At 39.0% G+C, this 13,091-nt stretch overlaps 1 protein-coding gene across 3 annotated transcripts; it reads right to left on the bottom strand.

The window, feature by feature from the left end:
- Positions 1-698: 698 nt before the first annotated feature.
- On the bottom strand, positions 699-12,876 carry LOC125486486 (SWI/SNF-related matrix-associated actin-dependent regulator of chromatin subfamily E member 1-related-like). Of its 3 annotated transcripts, XM_048614178.1 has the most exons (7): positions 12,653-12,876; positions 10,424-10,523; positions 10,183-10,234; positions 6,862-7,299; positions 5,154-5,298; positions 3,392-3,601; positions 699-845 (listed from the first exon to the last, which is right to left on the bottom strand). In XM_048614178.1, the coding sequence occupies exons 4-7, from the start codon at positions 6,885-6,887 to the stop codon at positions 714-716; spliced, it is 513 nt and encodes a 170-aa protein (XP_048470135.1). In that variant the 5' UTR covers positions 6,888-7,299; positions 10,183-10,234; positions 10,424-10,523; positions 12,653-12,876; the 3' UTR covers positions 699-713. The 3 variants fall into 3 exon arrangements, with proteins under 3 accessions (XP_048470135.1, XP_048470133.1, XP_048470134.1); XM_048614176.1 differs by lacking the exon at positions 6,862-7,299 and having other exon boundaries at positions 12,653-12,874; XM_048614177.1 differs by lacking the exons at positions 6,862-7,299; positions 10,424-10,523.
- Between the last annotated feature and the right edge of the window lie 215 nt (positions 12,877-13,091).

Genomic DNA, 13,091 nt, shown 5'->3' with positions numbered 1-13,091 from the left:
AAGTAATGTTAAAAGCTACGCTAATATTTCATTGTGCCTCACTCCCCAAAGTCAAAACCTTTTATTCCAGGAAGATTCATCTGGTAAAAGATCCGCAAAACTCCAACTATCTTTTAACACTAAATATGAAGAGCCCAAGTATTTCTTTATCATCTTTCTCTTCCACTCCACGTACCGGTTTCCCTTCATTTTGTCCAAAGTCTCTTTCCATTATTTTCACCTTCTGTTTTTGTTTAACCACTAACTATTCAACAACGTGATTCCAAAATCCTATCCTGGTCTCCAATCTCACCAAGCTCCAAATGTTCATTGGCACTCAATCTGTAAGTAGCTCCTTTTTCTCAAGCACCATCCAATTCCCTCAAAGACATCATCACCATCCTCCCTCAAGCAAACTCTTCCTCAGTTCATTCATTCTTTTGAAATGCCTCCCTCCATTAACATATTTTCACCGCCAAGCTCTATACCATCGCCAAAAATATCAAATTTCAGTACTTCAATCTGGCAGTGGCTATGGAGTTAGAGGAGCTGGAGGAACATGGGCATCCACTCAATAGACTCACATAAATGGTCATTTTAAGTATTAATAGAAACGAGCTTCTGAATATCAAGATCATCAAAAAGGGAAGGGGAGCAAATATGAAAATTGTTATTTAAACATAGGTCTTCAGTATGTTTCAGCAGTGTTGGTTCACAGTTTGGTGTACTCCAAATCAGTTCTTACCCTTCTTTAGTTTCTTCTCCTGGATTTTTTCTGTACTCAGTTTATAGGCCTCAGTTTGCTGAAATTCTTTAAGTTCCTTCAGGTACTGTTGCTTGTCCTTTTCTGCTTCATCCAAATAATGCTAAATATTGGATTAAAAAAGTTTTCAACTGCTGGGTGAATAGGTGTCAGTAGCAATATTAGCATTAAATTTATACCTACAATCATTCATTGTGACCTTAATATGTAGTACTAGGTTTCACAAAGTTCACTCTCAAATTTGAAATTTCCATTTGTGATGCACGTCTAGTATTCAGGACAATAGTTATTTCTAGATAAACATGTGCTTGTGTAAACAACTGAAATATTTCCTACCACTTACATGGACAAAACCACATTCTTTCAAACTCTCTATCCAAGAGTCATCATAACAAATATAAGCAAATATTACAAAATTATGGAAGGGTCACTGGACCTGAAACTTTAACTGATTTTTTTCTTCACATATGCTGTCAGACCTGCTGAGCTTGCCCAGCAACTCCTGTTTTTGTTCCTGATTTACAGCACCTGCAGTTCTTTTGGTTTTTATAAAATTATGGCCCTGGTCTGCAGTGTAGTCATTCCACGAAGCGTTACAAGTGAAAGTATTACTTATGATAAATCAGAAATTTGAAGAAAATATAAAAAACAGCACAGTAGCAGTAGGATTAGGCACTATCTTCTGCTGGGATAAGGAGTGAGGAGCATATAAATACAGATCCTTGCAAAAAAAAAAAAGACACCTTGAAAGGAAATATCTATGAACATAGATATTGTGCATAAAGCAAATAGCAATGAGCTAGCTGGTCTGTTGAATATGGATTTAAAAATTATTTTAGATTCAAATCTAGCAATTGTTAAGTGTTTAAAATAAATTGGGAATTTTGAAATTGTCACAACCCAATGGGAAAGTGCACTGATTCCAAAGCCCCACTATTCTTGGGACCACCACAAAAGATAAGGATTAATCAAATTACTCAAAGTCCCTAATGACTTACCTGGTAGGCTCAGATCAACTGAAAACATAGACCAGGTTTCTGCATCTAATAAGAACTCCTGTTTACTATGAATAAACCAAATCTAGCCACAGGGAAACAAAATTATGAACTAGCAACATATAACTCTACTAGTTTAAAAACTCTTAACTGCCTTTAAATTCCTTAAAACACACACACCTACAGACAGACCAAAAAAAAGTGTTATGGATGGAGGACAGAATAACGGGTTCAATAGCACCAATCCACAGGCTTCACCAAGGTGTTTGTTTTCTTACAAAGACCTTCTGTTCTCCAATCCGTCTTCCTTCCAGGTTCTTTCAGCTCTTCACCAGAGACACATTGAAATTTAATGATTAACGTATAAATCTCGGAGTTATTGGTTAGAGGCAACAGTTTACAGCAAAGGGTAAGAGATAAGAGACTGTGTCCAAGCTTGAGTTACATTGCTGTACAGACAGACCTCTCTTCCAGTCTGGGGAATTTCTTCCCCTATATCATTCACATACGCTAGCTGTTCAGCTGCCCAGGAACCACAGTTGAGATGTTGGTAACCTTTGGCATCTACACGTGGTCACAACTGCACAATCAGCAATCTGTTGCTGATTGAATCTCACAATGTAAACAAGCTATTTTCTGTCTGGTCTCCCCCACCCTCACCCCGCGCCAGCCTGGCAGTTTTCAAGCCAACAGGTATGCAAAACTCAATGGAGTTCCAGTAGTCTGTTGTTGAAAGTACAGCAACTATTCCCACAGTCCTTTGTTTTAGCACAGTCCTCTTCTATTTTAGCCCAAAATCAAAAACAAAATATAATTAAAATGTGATTGTCACAAAATTTTGCACAATTCCTTTTGATTTTTAGTCATTTACATTCACATATACTTCAAATTTATTCCTGGAATATGAGCATTGCTGACAAGTCCCGCCCTTGTTTGTTTTAACAACATGCAATATCCAAATTAAACTCCATTTGCCACTCCTCAGCTCACTGACCGAATTGATTAAGATCCATTTGTAATCTCGGACAACGTTCCTGACTGTCCACGATTCCACCAATTTTGGTGTCATCTGCAAACTAATAACTATGTGTCATAAATTATCAAAAACATTTAACCAGATTACAAACAAAAGTGGATTCAGTCCCAATATCTGTGGAACATTGCTGGTCACAGGCCTGCAGTTTAAAAACAACCCTTTACCACTACCCTCTGTCTCCTACTATCAAGCCAATTTTGTATTCAATTGGCAAGCTCTCAATCACATGTGATCTTACCTTATTAACTAATCTACCATGCAGAACCTCGTCAAAAGGCTTAACTAAAGTCCACGTACATTAAATCTACTGCTCTGCCCTCAATCTTTTTGGTTACTTCCTCAAAAAACTCAACTAACTTTGTGTGACATGATTTCCCTTGCACAAAGCCATGCTGACTATCCCTAATCAGTCCCTGCCACTTCAAAAGCATGTAAATCAAAGTTATTTAGAAACCTTTATGCTATTTCTTGCCTTGCTCTCTAGACTGTTGTAGAGCAGAGTAACAAACAAATAATTTTCGATCTCTAAAAGAAATACTAAAAATAATCCTGCTCCTCTGATGCTGCTTCGCCTGCTGTGTTCATCCAGCTCTACACCTTGTTATCTCAAAAACCTACCTGTTTTTCTAAAGCAGGAAGTTTGCTCCATTCATTTCCAAGCATGCGTGTGATTTCTGGGAATGGCAAGTCTGGATGCTGCATACGAATTTGCTCTCGACGCTCATTCAGAAATCGGACATACCCAGTTACAGGTGCTTTGGGACCATTAGGTAAAACTTTCTTCCTTTTCTTTCCTTTTGGCCAGCCCCGCTTTTTCACTACACGTTGCTGTATAACCAAGAGAAGCCGGTACACAGTAAACAACGAATTGACAACGACAGTGCATAAAAATTCAACCAGAATCAATAAATTATACACTCAGTTTGCATATAAGAGGAGATTAGACCAGTACATACCTGCCGATATGCACTTACCTTTTACTAAAGCTGTTTCCATAACAACACTGGCAGTAAGATACATGTGCTAACTTAACATGAGATTACAGAAATTTGAATCCACTTTCAAAAATTAACATCCCAACTGTGTATTCATTAATGGCAATGACATGATTAGGAGTGTGCATTGATTAATTAGGCACATTGATGGATTTAAGTTTAACTCCAGGTTAGACAGAAAAATGTTTTGTTGCAGATATTGAACAATAAAGACCACTTCGAATGAATTCAGAAATTTGAGGATAAGGAAGACCATTTGCGCAGTCTGCACCAACTAAACTTCAACTGCCCTAATTCTATTTTGATGACAGTCAACATCTACTTTATTTTTCTGGCCTTTTGCAACTTTAAAATTAAGAGGAATTGCCAAAGAAGTTTCCTCAGCACAACAGACAACCTCCAAAATAAAAAGTGGTGGAACAACGTATCATGATACAATTAACTGTTTCAACCGTCCTCTATTAAGTCCAATCAGATAGAGTTCAGCAAATAGTATTTTTATCTTTTAATACTGTTAATCTTTTACTTTCCTTAGTAACAATTCTTAATAAAACAGCAATTATCACTTAATCTGTAACTGTAGAATGCATTTTATATTGCTGCCAAGACTATCATAATCTTTAATAACAAGTGGATTTCCTATCATCTCCTTACAGATAAAGCTTCCAAAAATGATGCACTCAATGAGTAAAAGTGAGGGCAGAAAATGACCCAAAGGAAGAGTCATATGTTAAAGGATACATTGTCACCTCCCATTCAGCATGGTTAGAAAAACTATTGTTTTCTGGGATAACAAGGTGTAGAGCTGGATGAACACAGCAGGCCAAGCAACATCACAGGAGCAGGAAGGCTGACGTTTCGGGCCTAGACCCTTCATCAGATCATATTGTTTTCTGGCTTCTTCCCAGATTTTTCTTTCCTCTCAAAATCATTTTTTGCCATCACTGGGTACAGTGTCAGGAGGAATTCTGCATTTGTGTTTAGGGTGCATATGACTAAAGCAGGAAGAAGCAGAAAGGGGGAGGAAGAGGCAAGATTGCTTGAGTGGCTAAAGATGGAAAAGGTATGTTTGTGATTTTTCTGGGTATTTTTTTTTTTAAAAAGGACACATGGTACATCAGGTGCCAAATGGACACCAGTCTAAGTGGCTATATTGTGTATGAATTTGAATTTCTTCAGCTGCTAAACTCAAGTTATGCTAGATATAATTATGGGCTTCAAACAATTAAACTTGCAGATTAATGGTACACTCATCTCTGGGTCTTGTGTGCATAAGGTCAAAGGGCAAGTGCAACAAGACGACTCCATAATTTCAATACATCACATAGATTTAAGACAGACCAGATTGAAAATTCAAAAACACAAAAAAAAGATCATTTTCTTACCTCTTCTTCACCATTATTTGTACCCCCAGATACATTTTTGTCAGATTGCTTCTGAGATGATTGACTTTTGGAATTCTCAATAGCTTCTTGTTTAATAACAGTCTGCAATACTCCATTGTGATTGAAAGCTTTAGAAACAAGGGTCCTGCATATAAATGTGTCAAATATAGTTTTGCATTAATCTCTCCATGTCCCACCATATAGCTTACACTCCAATACATTATATCATTTGGGTTTAACTTTCAAAGATTATCCAATTTAGATTCCTAATCCTAAATTAGTGAGGTGGTGTACATTTTATCTTAAACCACAGTTCAAGTATCTCAAATTCAATGAGATCCACTTGCCCACATTTTAATCAGTATTGTTCCCAAACGTCAGAAAGAACTCTGTGCCACCAAATTCAATACCTTGCCCCATAATACACTGCCATTTTAAACTCAGAATCTAGTTAAGTATGAATCTTTGAAGACTTTAACAGAAATCCGAATGCAATAAATACAAGTTCATGAAAACTGTCAGTTGGGGTCCCAGGAAACGAAAACAGCTAGCTTATGGCTTTTTAAGGCAAAGTAAACATACAGCAAACAATATTTTATCATTACCAGAATCCGCTACAAACTTTTAAGGCCTGAAGTAACAGTAAAAACTATTAAGTGATCATTTGAACAATCAAACAAGGCTGTGTATCAAATATGAAGTTCCAATAAATTTCGAAGATGACCTTTCGGAGATCAAGAGGCAAGGATATTACTAAGCTAGAGAGGGTTCAGAAGAGACTTACCAGGATGTTGCCAGGTATAGAAGGTTCGAGTTATGAAAGGCTGGGACTTTTTCCACTAGAGTGTAGGAGATTGAGAGGTGACTTTATAGAGGTTTATAACATCATAAGGTGTATGGATTGGGTTAATGGTAGGCGTCTTTTCCCTAGGATGGGAAATTTCAAGACTAGCGGGCATATTTTTAAGGTGGGAGGAGAGAGATTTTTAAAAAAAAAAGACATTAGGAGCAAATTATTTTCACAGACGGTGGTTCACGTGTTGAATGAACCTCCTGAGAATTGGTGGATACGGGCACAATTACAAATATTTATAAAGACATTTGGACAATTACATGAATAGGAAAGATTTAGAGGGATATGGGGCAGGACCAGGCAGGTGGGACTAGTTTAGTTTGAGATTATGTTCGGCATGGACTGATTAGACCAAAGGGTCTATTTCCGTGTTGTATGACTGTGACTAATCCAAAACACATTACTGTATTTCATTGTGTCTTTGCCAAGCTATACTGACTATAAAAGAGCAGTAGGAGAATCAAGGGTTATGGGGGAAAAGGCAGGAAAGTGGACATGGCAATGTCGGATCATCCACGATCCTACTGGGCTTAAGGCTGAATGGCCTACTCCTGTTTCTATTTATGGTTTTACTTCTGCTTATTAGATGGACCTCCAGTTCTCATTACAGCACTATCTACGTAAAATACACTTCCCTGGCTGTCATTGGAAACTAGGACAGACTGTAACATAACTAGCCTGCAATGAACAAATTTGAGTAAGAACCAGTTAAAGTCAGACTCTCAACTTTCTCGTTTGGGGTCAAACGCAGAAATAACAAAATTACTGTACTCCCAAACAATTTCTAAACTTTTAAAAGTGAATGTTATATCACAGTCCGGCATTTAATTTTGAGGATAAAAGGAAGCTCGATACCTGTAAAAGGAGAATTGCAGAGACATTCTTCCATTCTGACAACTCTCTCAGTGTAGAACTGTCAGATGAAGGCCCCCTTTCAAAGCAGTCAGTTGCCATATTCCGACATTTAAAAGTTCTGACAGCCACTTTGACAGCTGGTGTCAAACCTTAAGTATGTACTGCAAAGGTATAATGTGAGGGTGCTGGAGGGTATCCTCCAGGTGTTAGGGTGTACCAGATGGGTGGAGTTGATTTGGGCAGGGACGGTAGAGAATCAGGTTGGGTCCGGCGAGGGGAGGGAGCGTCACCTTGAGTCAGCTCCAGCAGAGAAAGGGTCTTGGTTCAGGTCCAGCAATAGTGAGGAGGACCACGGTCTGGCAGCTGCAGGAATCTGAAGAAGATATAGCTTGGAACAAAAACAAAGTTGCTGGAAAAGCTCAGCAGGTCTGGCAGCATCTGTGAAGGAAAAAACACAGAGTTAACGTTTCGGGTCTGGTGACCCTTCGTCAGAACTGATGGTGGCTGGGAAAATGTCAATTTATATGCAGAAAAAATGGGGAGGGGAATGGGGTAGGGAGTAAATGAAATGATAGAGCCTAAAGAGAGAGAGAAGAGCAGTTGGACAGACAAAGAGTTAATACTGATCAGGCTGGGAGGGTGAATAGTTGTTAATGATGAATAGTTGTTACAGCATCCACAGTTCTTTCATTTTTTAAAAGGTATAATTGGGGGTGTGCAAGGTAAATATGGTGACTGTTGAATAATAATCATGATTTAGATTATGCATTTAATAGAATAACTTTTTCTAAGTGACCATTTCTCATAATTTCATTGGAACCCTCAGAGTCTCAGAGTTAAATGAAGATTTTCAGAGAGTCCCAGACACAGAGGAATTACCCAGCGTATACAGTCATGTACAGCACGGAAACAGACCCTTCAGTCCCACTTGTCCATGCCAACCAGATATCCTAAATAAATCTAGTCCCATTTGCCAGCATTTGGCCCATATCCCTCTAAACCCTTCCTATTCATATACCCATCCAGATGCCTTTTAAATGTTATAACTGTACCAGCCTCCACCACTTCCTCTGGCAGCTTATTTTATACACCACCACCTTACATCCTTTTTAAATCTTTTCCCTCCTATGCACTCTAGTTTTGGATTCCACCACCTTGGGGAAAAGACGTTGTCTATTCATCCTATCCATGCCCCACATGATTTTATAAACCTCTACGGTCACTCCTCAGCCTCCGACACTCCAGGGAAAATAGCCCCAGACTAAACCCTCCAACCCTGGCAACATCCTTGTAAATCTTTTCTGAAACCTTTCAAGTTTCACAACACCTTTCTTATAGCAAGGAGAGCAGAACTGCACACAGTATTCCAAAAGTGGCCTAACTAATGTCCTGCATGGCTGCAACATGATCTCCCAACTCCTATACTCAATGCACTGACCAATAAAAGCAAGCATACCAAAGGTTTTCTTCATTATCCTATCTTCCTGCGACTCCACTTTCTTGGACAATTTCTTTAGAGTATGCTATGACAGGAATTCCGTAAGTTCACTATGCATAACTCCTATCAATACTGGCATTTCAACCGTATGGCCAGCAAAAAAAGTCTTTGACAACATCTCCAGATTTGACTTTTCCAGAGTCTCCAAGTAACCAACCCCCAGCTCCAGTTCTGAAAATTTCAGCTCAGCCAAAGCTCTGCTATGTACAACCAAGTTCTTCTTCCCCATCACTCCTGTCCCTGACCACCCAATCTCTAGACATCAAACTTAAAACACTCATCCTTGTGCTCAAATCCCTCTACGGCACTGTACTACTTTAACTTTCAACCTGCTTCAGCTCTCCAATAATCTGAGCTTGCCATTCCTCAAAGTCAAGCATTTCATACAAACCTAATTCCATTTATCGCATTTACTAGCGTTATCTTCAGCCACCCAAGCGGAACTGCTTAACTAAATCCCACTAGTGCTCTACTTCCTGCTATTACCAACATTAAAACTCTCTTTTTCAATAAAGCTTTCATTCACCTCTCCCATTATCTCCTCCTCTAACTCAGCAGCCATTTTACAAGTACGTATCTTTTTGAAGTTTTTGCGATTTTTGTCCATAAAGACAACAGAAGTGCAGTTCACTTAATTGAAAAAGTATATGTGCTTTTGAAAAATTGTCTACTACAAATGCACTTTCAAAATACTTAACATAATTTTTCACGAAAAGATTCAAGGCTAAACTTGTATTTACCTACTGCCTTTAACATAATCAAATAGCACAAGCATAGACGAACAAAATCCAACACATAAGATGACATCAGGGCAGGTGATCAAAAGAGATACATTTTGAAGAAGGGTCTTAAAAGTAGGTAATTGAAACAAATTCTAGAATGTGGGGGCCTTGACAGCTCAAGGCCCAGTTACCTGTGTTGGAGTGATTAAAATCCAGAATGCTAAAGAAATCAGAATAAGCAGAGTACAAGGAAATTGGGAAGTGGTAGAGCTGGAGAAAATCACAGAGGCCATGGAAGGACACGTAAAGATGAGAATTTTAAAACTGACATGTCATTTAAAAGAAAGCCTAACTATTTTAGGAGACTCAAACATTTGTCAAGGAGAGGGATGGACTTAGTGATATGGGTTTGTGATTATCAGGGCTTATGTCTTCCTAATGTTTAGTTGAAGAACATTTCTGCTTGTCCAGATGTGGAATAAGCAGTCCGATAATTTAAAGGCTGAGGAGGGGTCAAAGGGAGTGAAGGTGAGGCAGGGCTGGTTATGGAAATTAGGTCACTGAGTGGTAGCACATAGATGAGAAATAGGAGGCGACTAAAGATTGATCCTTGGGGACACCGAATCCAAAGGGCAAGATTGAGATGCAGGTGATTCTTGGGCAGTGACTAGATAGGTAAAATGCAATTAGGCATCGGAGGTCCCACCTGGCCTGAAAATAGTGGAGAAGTGTTTTATTAAAATTCCATCGTCAAAGTCAAAGTCAAAGACTTCGTCAGAGTCATGACAGCCAAAGAATAAAAGTTTACCTTTGTCATTCCCAACTAGATGTCATCCCTGACTTTGCTGAAAACCATTTTTGTCCTATGGCAGGTTGGAAGCTTTATTGGAAGGATTTAGAGTTTTGGGAATATTCAGCAAATATTTGGGAAGCATTGCAATACAGGAGGCTAAAAAAAAAATGAAGCTGTATTTTGCAAGGACATAAGAATCGAGTTCTTTTGCTGAAGAAGGGTGATGATGGCAGATTTGAAGGAAAGGATATGATATCAGCCGGTATAGGCAGTGAAAGCTGGGTGGTTAAAGCAAATAATCTACTTACCCAGCCATGACGACTGATTCTTTAACACTTTGTGAGGTCATTACAGGATAATCTATGACAATTTAAGAGATAAATATTAAAAAAGCCTCCAAATCAATGCTCAAACAGAAATAATTTTCCCTTCAATTTCATTACTATAAATAGTCAAAATGGCATCTTATACCTTAATTATATGGGCACAGTGATCAAACTAATTTCTAATTGTATATAAAAACTGGAGTTGGTGAGCAATACTACTTACCACATATACAGCCTCTGAAGATTCAGTCACCGGGAGCATAGAGAAGATATTAACAGCTATATAAAAGACCAGACCAACGCCATATCACAGGGAAGCCTTACTGCAAATATCAATGGGAAGAAAGGAATAATACTAGCTGAGTAAAGTTGAAAAGGCAATTCACCCCATTATAATGAAATCAGGCTACTGAAAACCAGGAAAAATAACTCAGTCAAATAAAAAGTGTGTAATCAAGCGGAAAGGAAAGCACTCCCTTAACCAAAATTAAAATACTATTTCCTTGGTCAATATTTTGTGGTTATAGTAATTGACCAAAAATCACAAGCACACTGAAGAGCATACACAACACCACTTGATATTTTACTCACTTAAATTAAGCTATGATAAATAACAGTCTAGAATAATAAACATTAAAATCCACAAACATAAAAATTGAACAGAATTTATATGATAGTTTCCACCAACTTGGTCAGCTTTGCACATTAAGAGCAGCGCATAATGTAGGAGATGGGAGTCTCATCTGTCAGCCGAGGAGCCAGAAAAAAAACTCCACATCACCTCCTTTAGGGAAAGGCTTGCCATATTAAGCGTCACTCAGGCACATAACTGGACTTCAACAAGGCTATCCTGAAATCAAGGACCATGGAGAGAAGTGTTGTCTGTTGAGATCTGCTTGTCAATCAGATGTGGTGGCTGCCGCCAGCACAACATCCACACAAAGGTCTAGGATTATCAATGGATCCCAGCTAGAAGTGGGAGAGGTACTGCAGGGTAGGAGTGGAGGTTACAGGAAAGGTGGTATGGCATTAAGGTGGGTATCTGCACCTTTTCTCCCAAAACCTTGCTGACACCACGTTCCTTGATCAACTACTGATTAACTTTGAACAAAGGACCCCAGACACAATGCTGTAGTGGTTTGCACATCATGTGGCCCATATAGAGTCATACAGAATGGAAACAGAACCCTCAGTCCAACAATTCCATTTTGTCAGTTGCTGGACTAAACGTAGAAGCAGCAGAATAAAGCTCATAAGTAAGTATCAACAGGAAGACAAGACGTTCCCATCACATACTTAAACCAAGGTGGTGCTCCCACCTACCTCCCACCCACTTGATTAAATGCCAGCCTCACCACCAAACCCACATGAGGTGAGCACATTAAATTCCACCATAAGATTCAAAATCCATTTACTGCCTTCAAAAAAAAACACTTGCTAAATATTAAAAAAACAGCTTTAAAATAATTCCCAACATCAATGATTTCAAATAAAAAAATAGAAAAATCTGAACTATCAATAACACAGCACAGAAGAGATCTGCAATTTTTTGAAAGACTGATCCAATTAGTCCTGCAATTTTCCAACTTTCAAATATTTATCCAAGTTGCAATGGATAGTTACCAACAAATCTTAAAAATTTTATTGTTTTTAAAAAAAACTTAAAGCTGCAAGAGGCATCCAAAATTGCTGGGTTTTGTACAATAACCATCTTCCATAGCAGATCCATTCTCCACAGTTACCACTGGCAAACATAGACAGTTAACTGATGACAAAGACTCTGCCTAACCATCTATGTCTTTGTTAACTGCATAACTGACTACTCTAACACTACGGAATTTACTGCCACAGAAGGCTGTAGAGGCCAGGTCACTGAGTACATTTAAGACTGAGATAGATAGGTTCTTGATTTTCAAGGGAAGCAAGGGTTACGGGGAGAAAGCAGGAGAATGGGGTTGAGGAATTTATCAGCCATGAGTGAATGACAGAGCAGACTCGATGGGCCGAATGGCCTAATTTCTGCTCCTATGTCTTATGATCTTATAGTTTCGTTTGGGACACTTGGTCGGCACGGACAAGTTGGACCGAAGGGTCTGTTTCCGTGCTATACGACTCTATATAAACACTCAAACATAAATGTAAGTTGTTGTTGTAGTGCTTTGCCATTGAACTCTGATTGTTCTTGAAGCGCGCGTGCGCAATCAGAGACCCCGGCACACTGTCTTGGCCGTTAATTAGTTCTTTCGCCCTCTGCACCTTCCCTAAAGCCTCAGTTTTCAAACACGATTTTAAAAAAATCATCAAAAATATATATACAAAATAAATCGAAGATTTCCCAACTTGAAGATTTCATCCCTCCACTTTAGATCTCACCCGGCAAATTATAATCACCGCACCTCGTCAGTAAAAAAAAAATTAATGACTCTATGGAAATAGATGTTATTTAAAATACCTTTTTCCAATACTTATTAATTCGCCATCATCCGACGAGAATTTTGAAATTTTCTTTCTCTAAATAAACCAGTAAAGACCCCTTCTATTTCAACCTCCGGCGCCTCGGCAACTTCTCCTCCGCTGGAAAGAGGTGCTTCTCAAACAACACAGCTACCGGAAGTAGCCGCCCATCCCTGCGTTCATTGGATACGACTCCGCAGCCAATGCAAACTGGAATGCCAATTAGAGATTTCTCTCGCTGTGAGTGGGTATTTGGTGTGTCAATTATAAACGTCACGAAACATCCGCTGCAAGATAAAAGTTAGTACCCCGGACCAATGGAGAAGCCTCATGCAAATTACCCCGGCCTGCCGCCCCGCCCATATCTGGCTGTAACTATTTATGCGTGGGCCGCGAAATGCAACTTGATTCGCACTGACTGTTGCCTGTAGGGTCCA

This window comes from Rhincodon typus, chromosome 29 (assembly GCF_021869965.1).
Source record: "Rhincodon typus isolate 14 chromosome 29, sRhiTyp1.1, whole genome shotgun sequence".
In the NCBI taxonomy this organism is placed as follows: domain Eukaryota; kingdom Metazoa; phylum Chordata; class Chondrichthyes; order Orectolobiformes; family Rhincodontidae; genus Rhincodon; species Rhincodon typus.
This window is presented reverse-complemented; position numbering and strand designations above follow the sequence as displayed.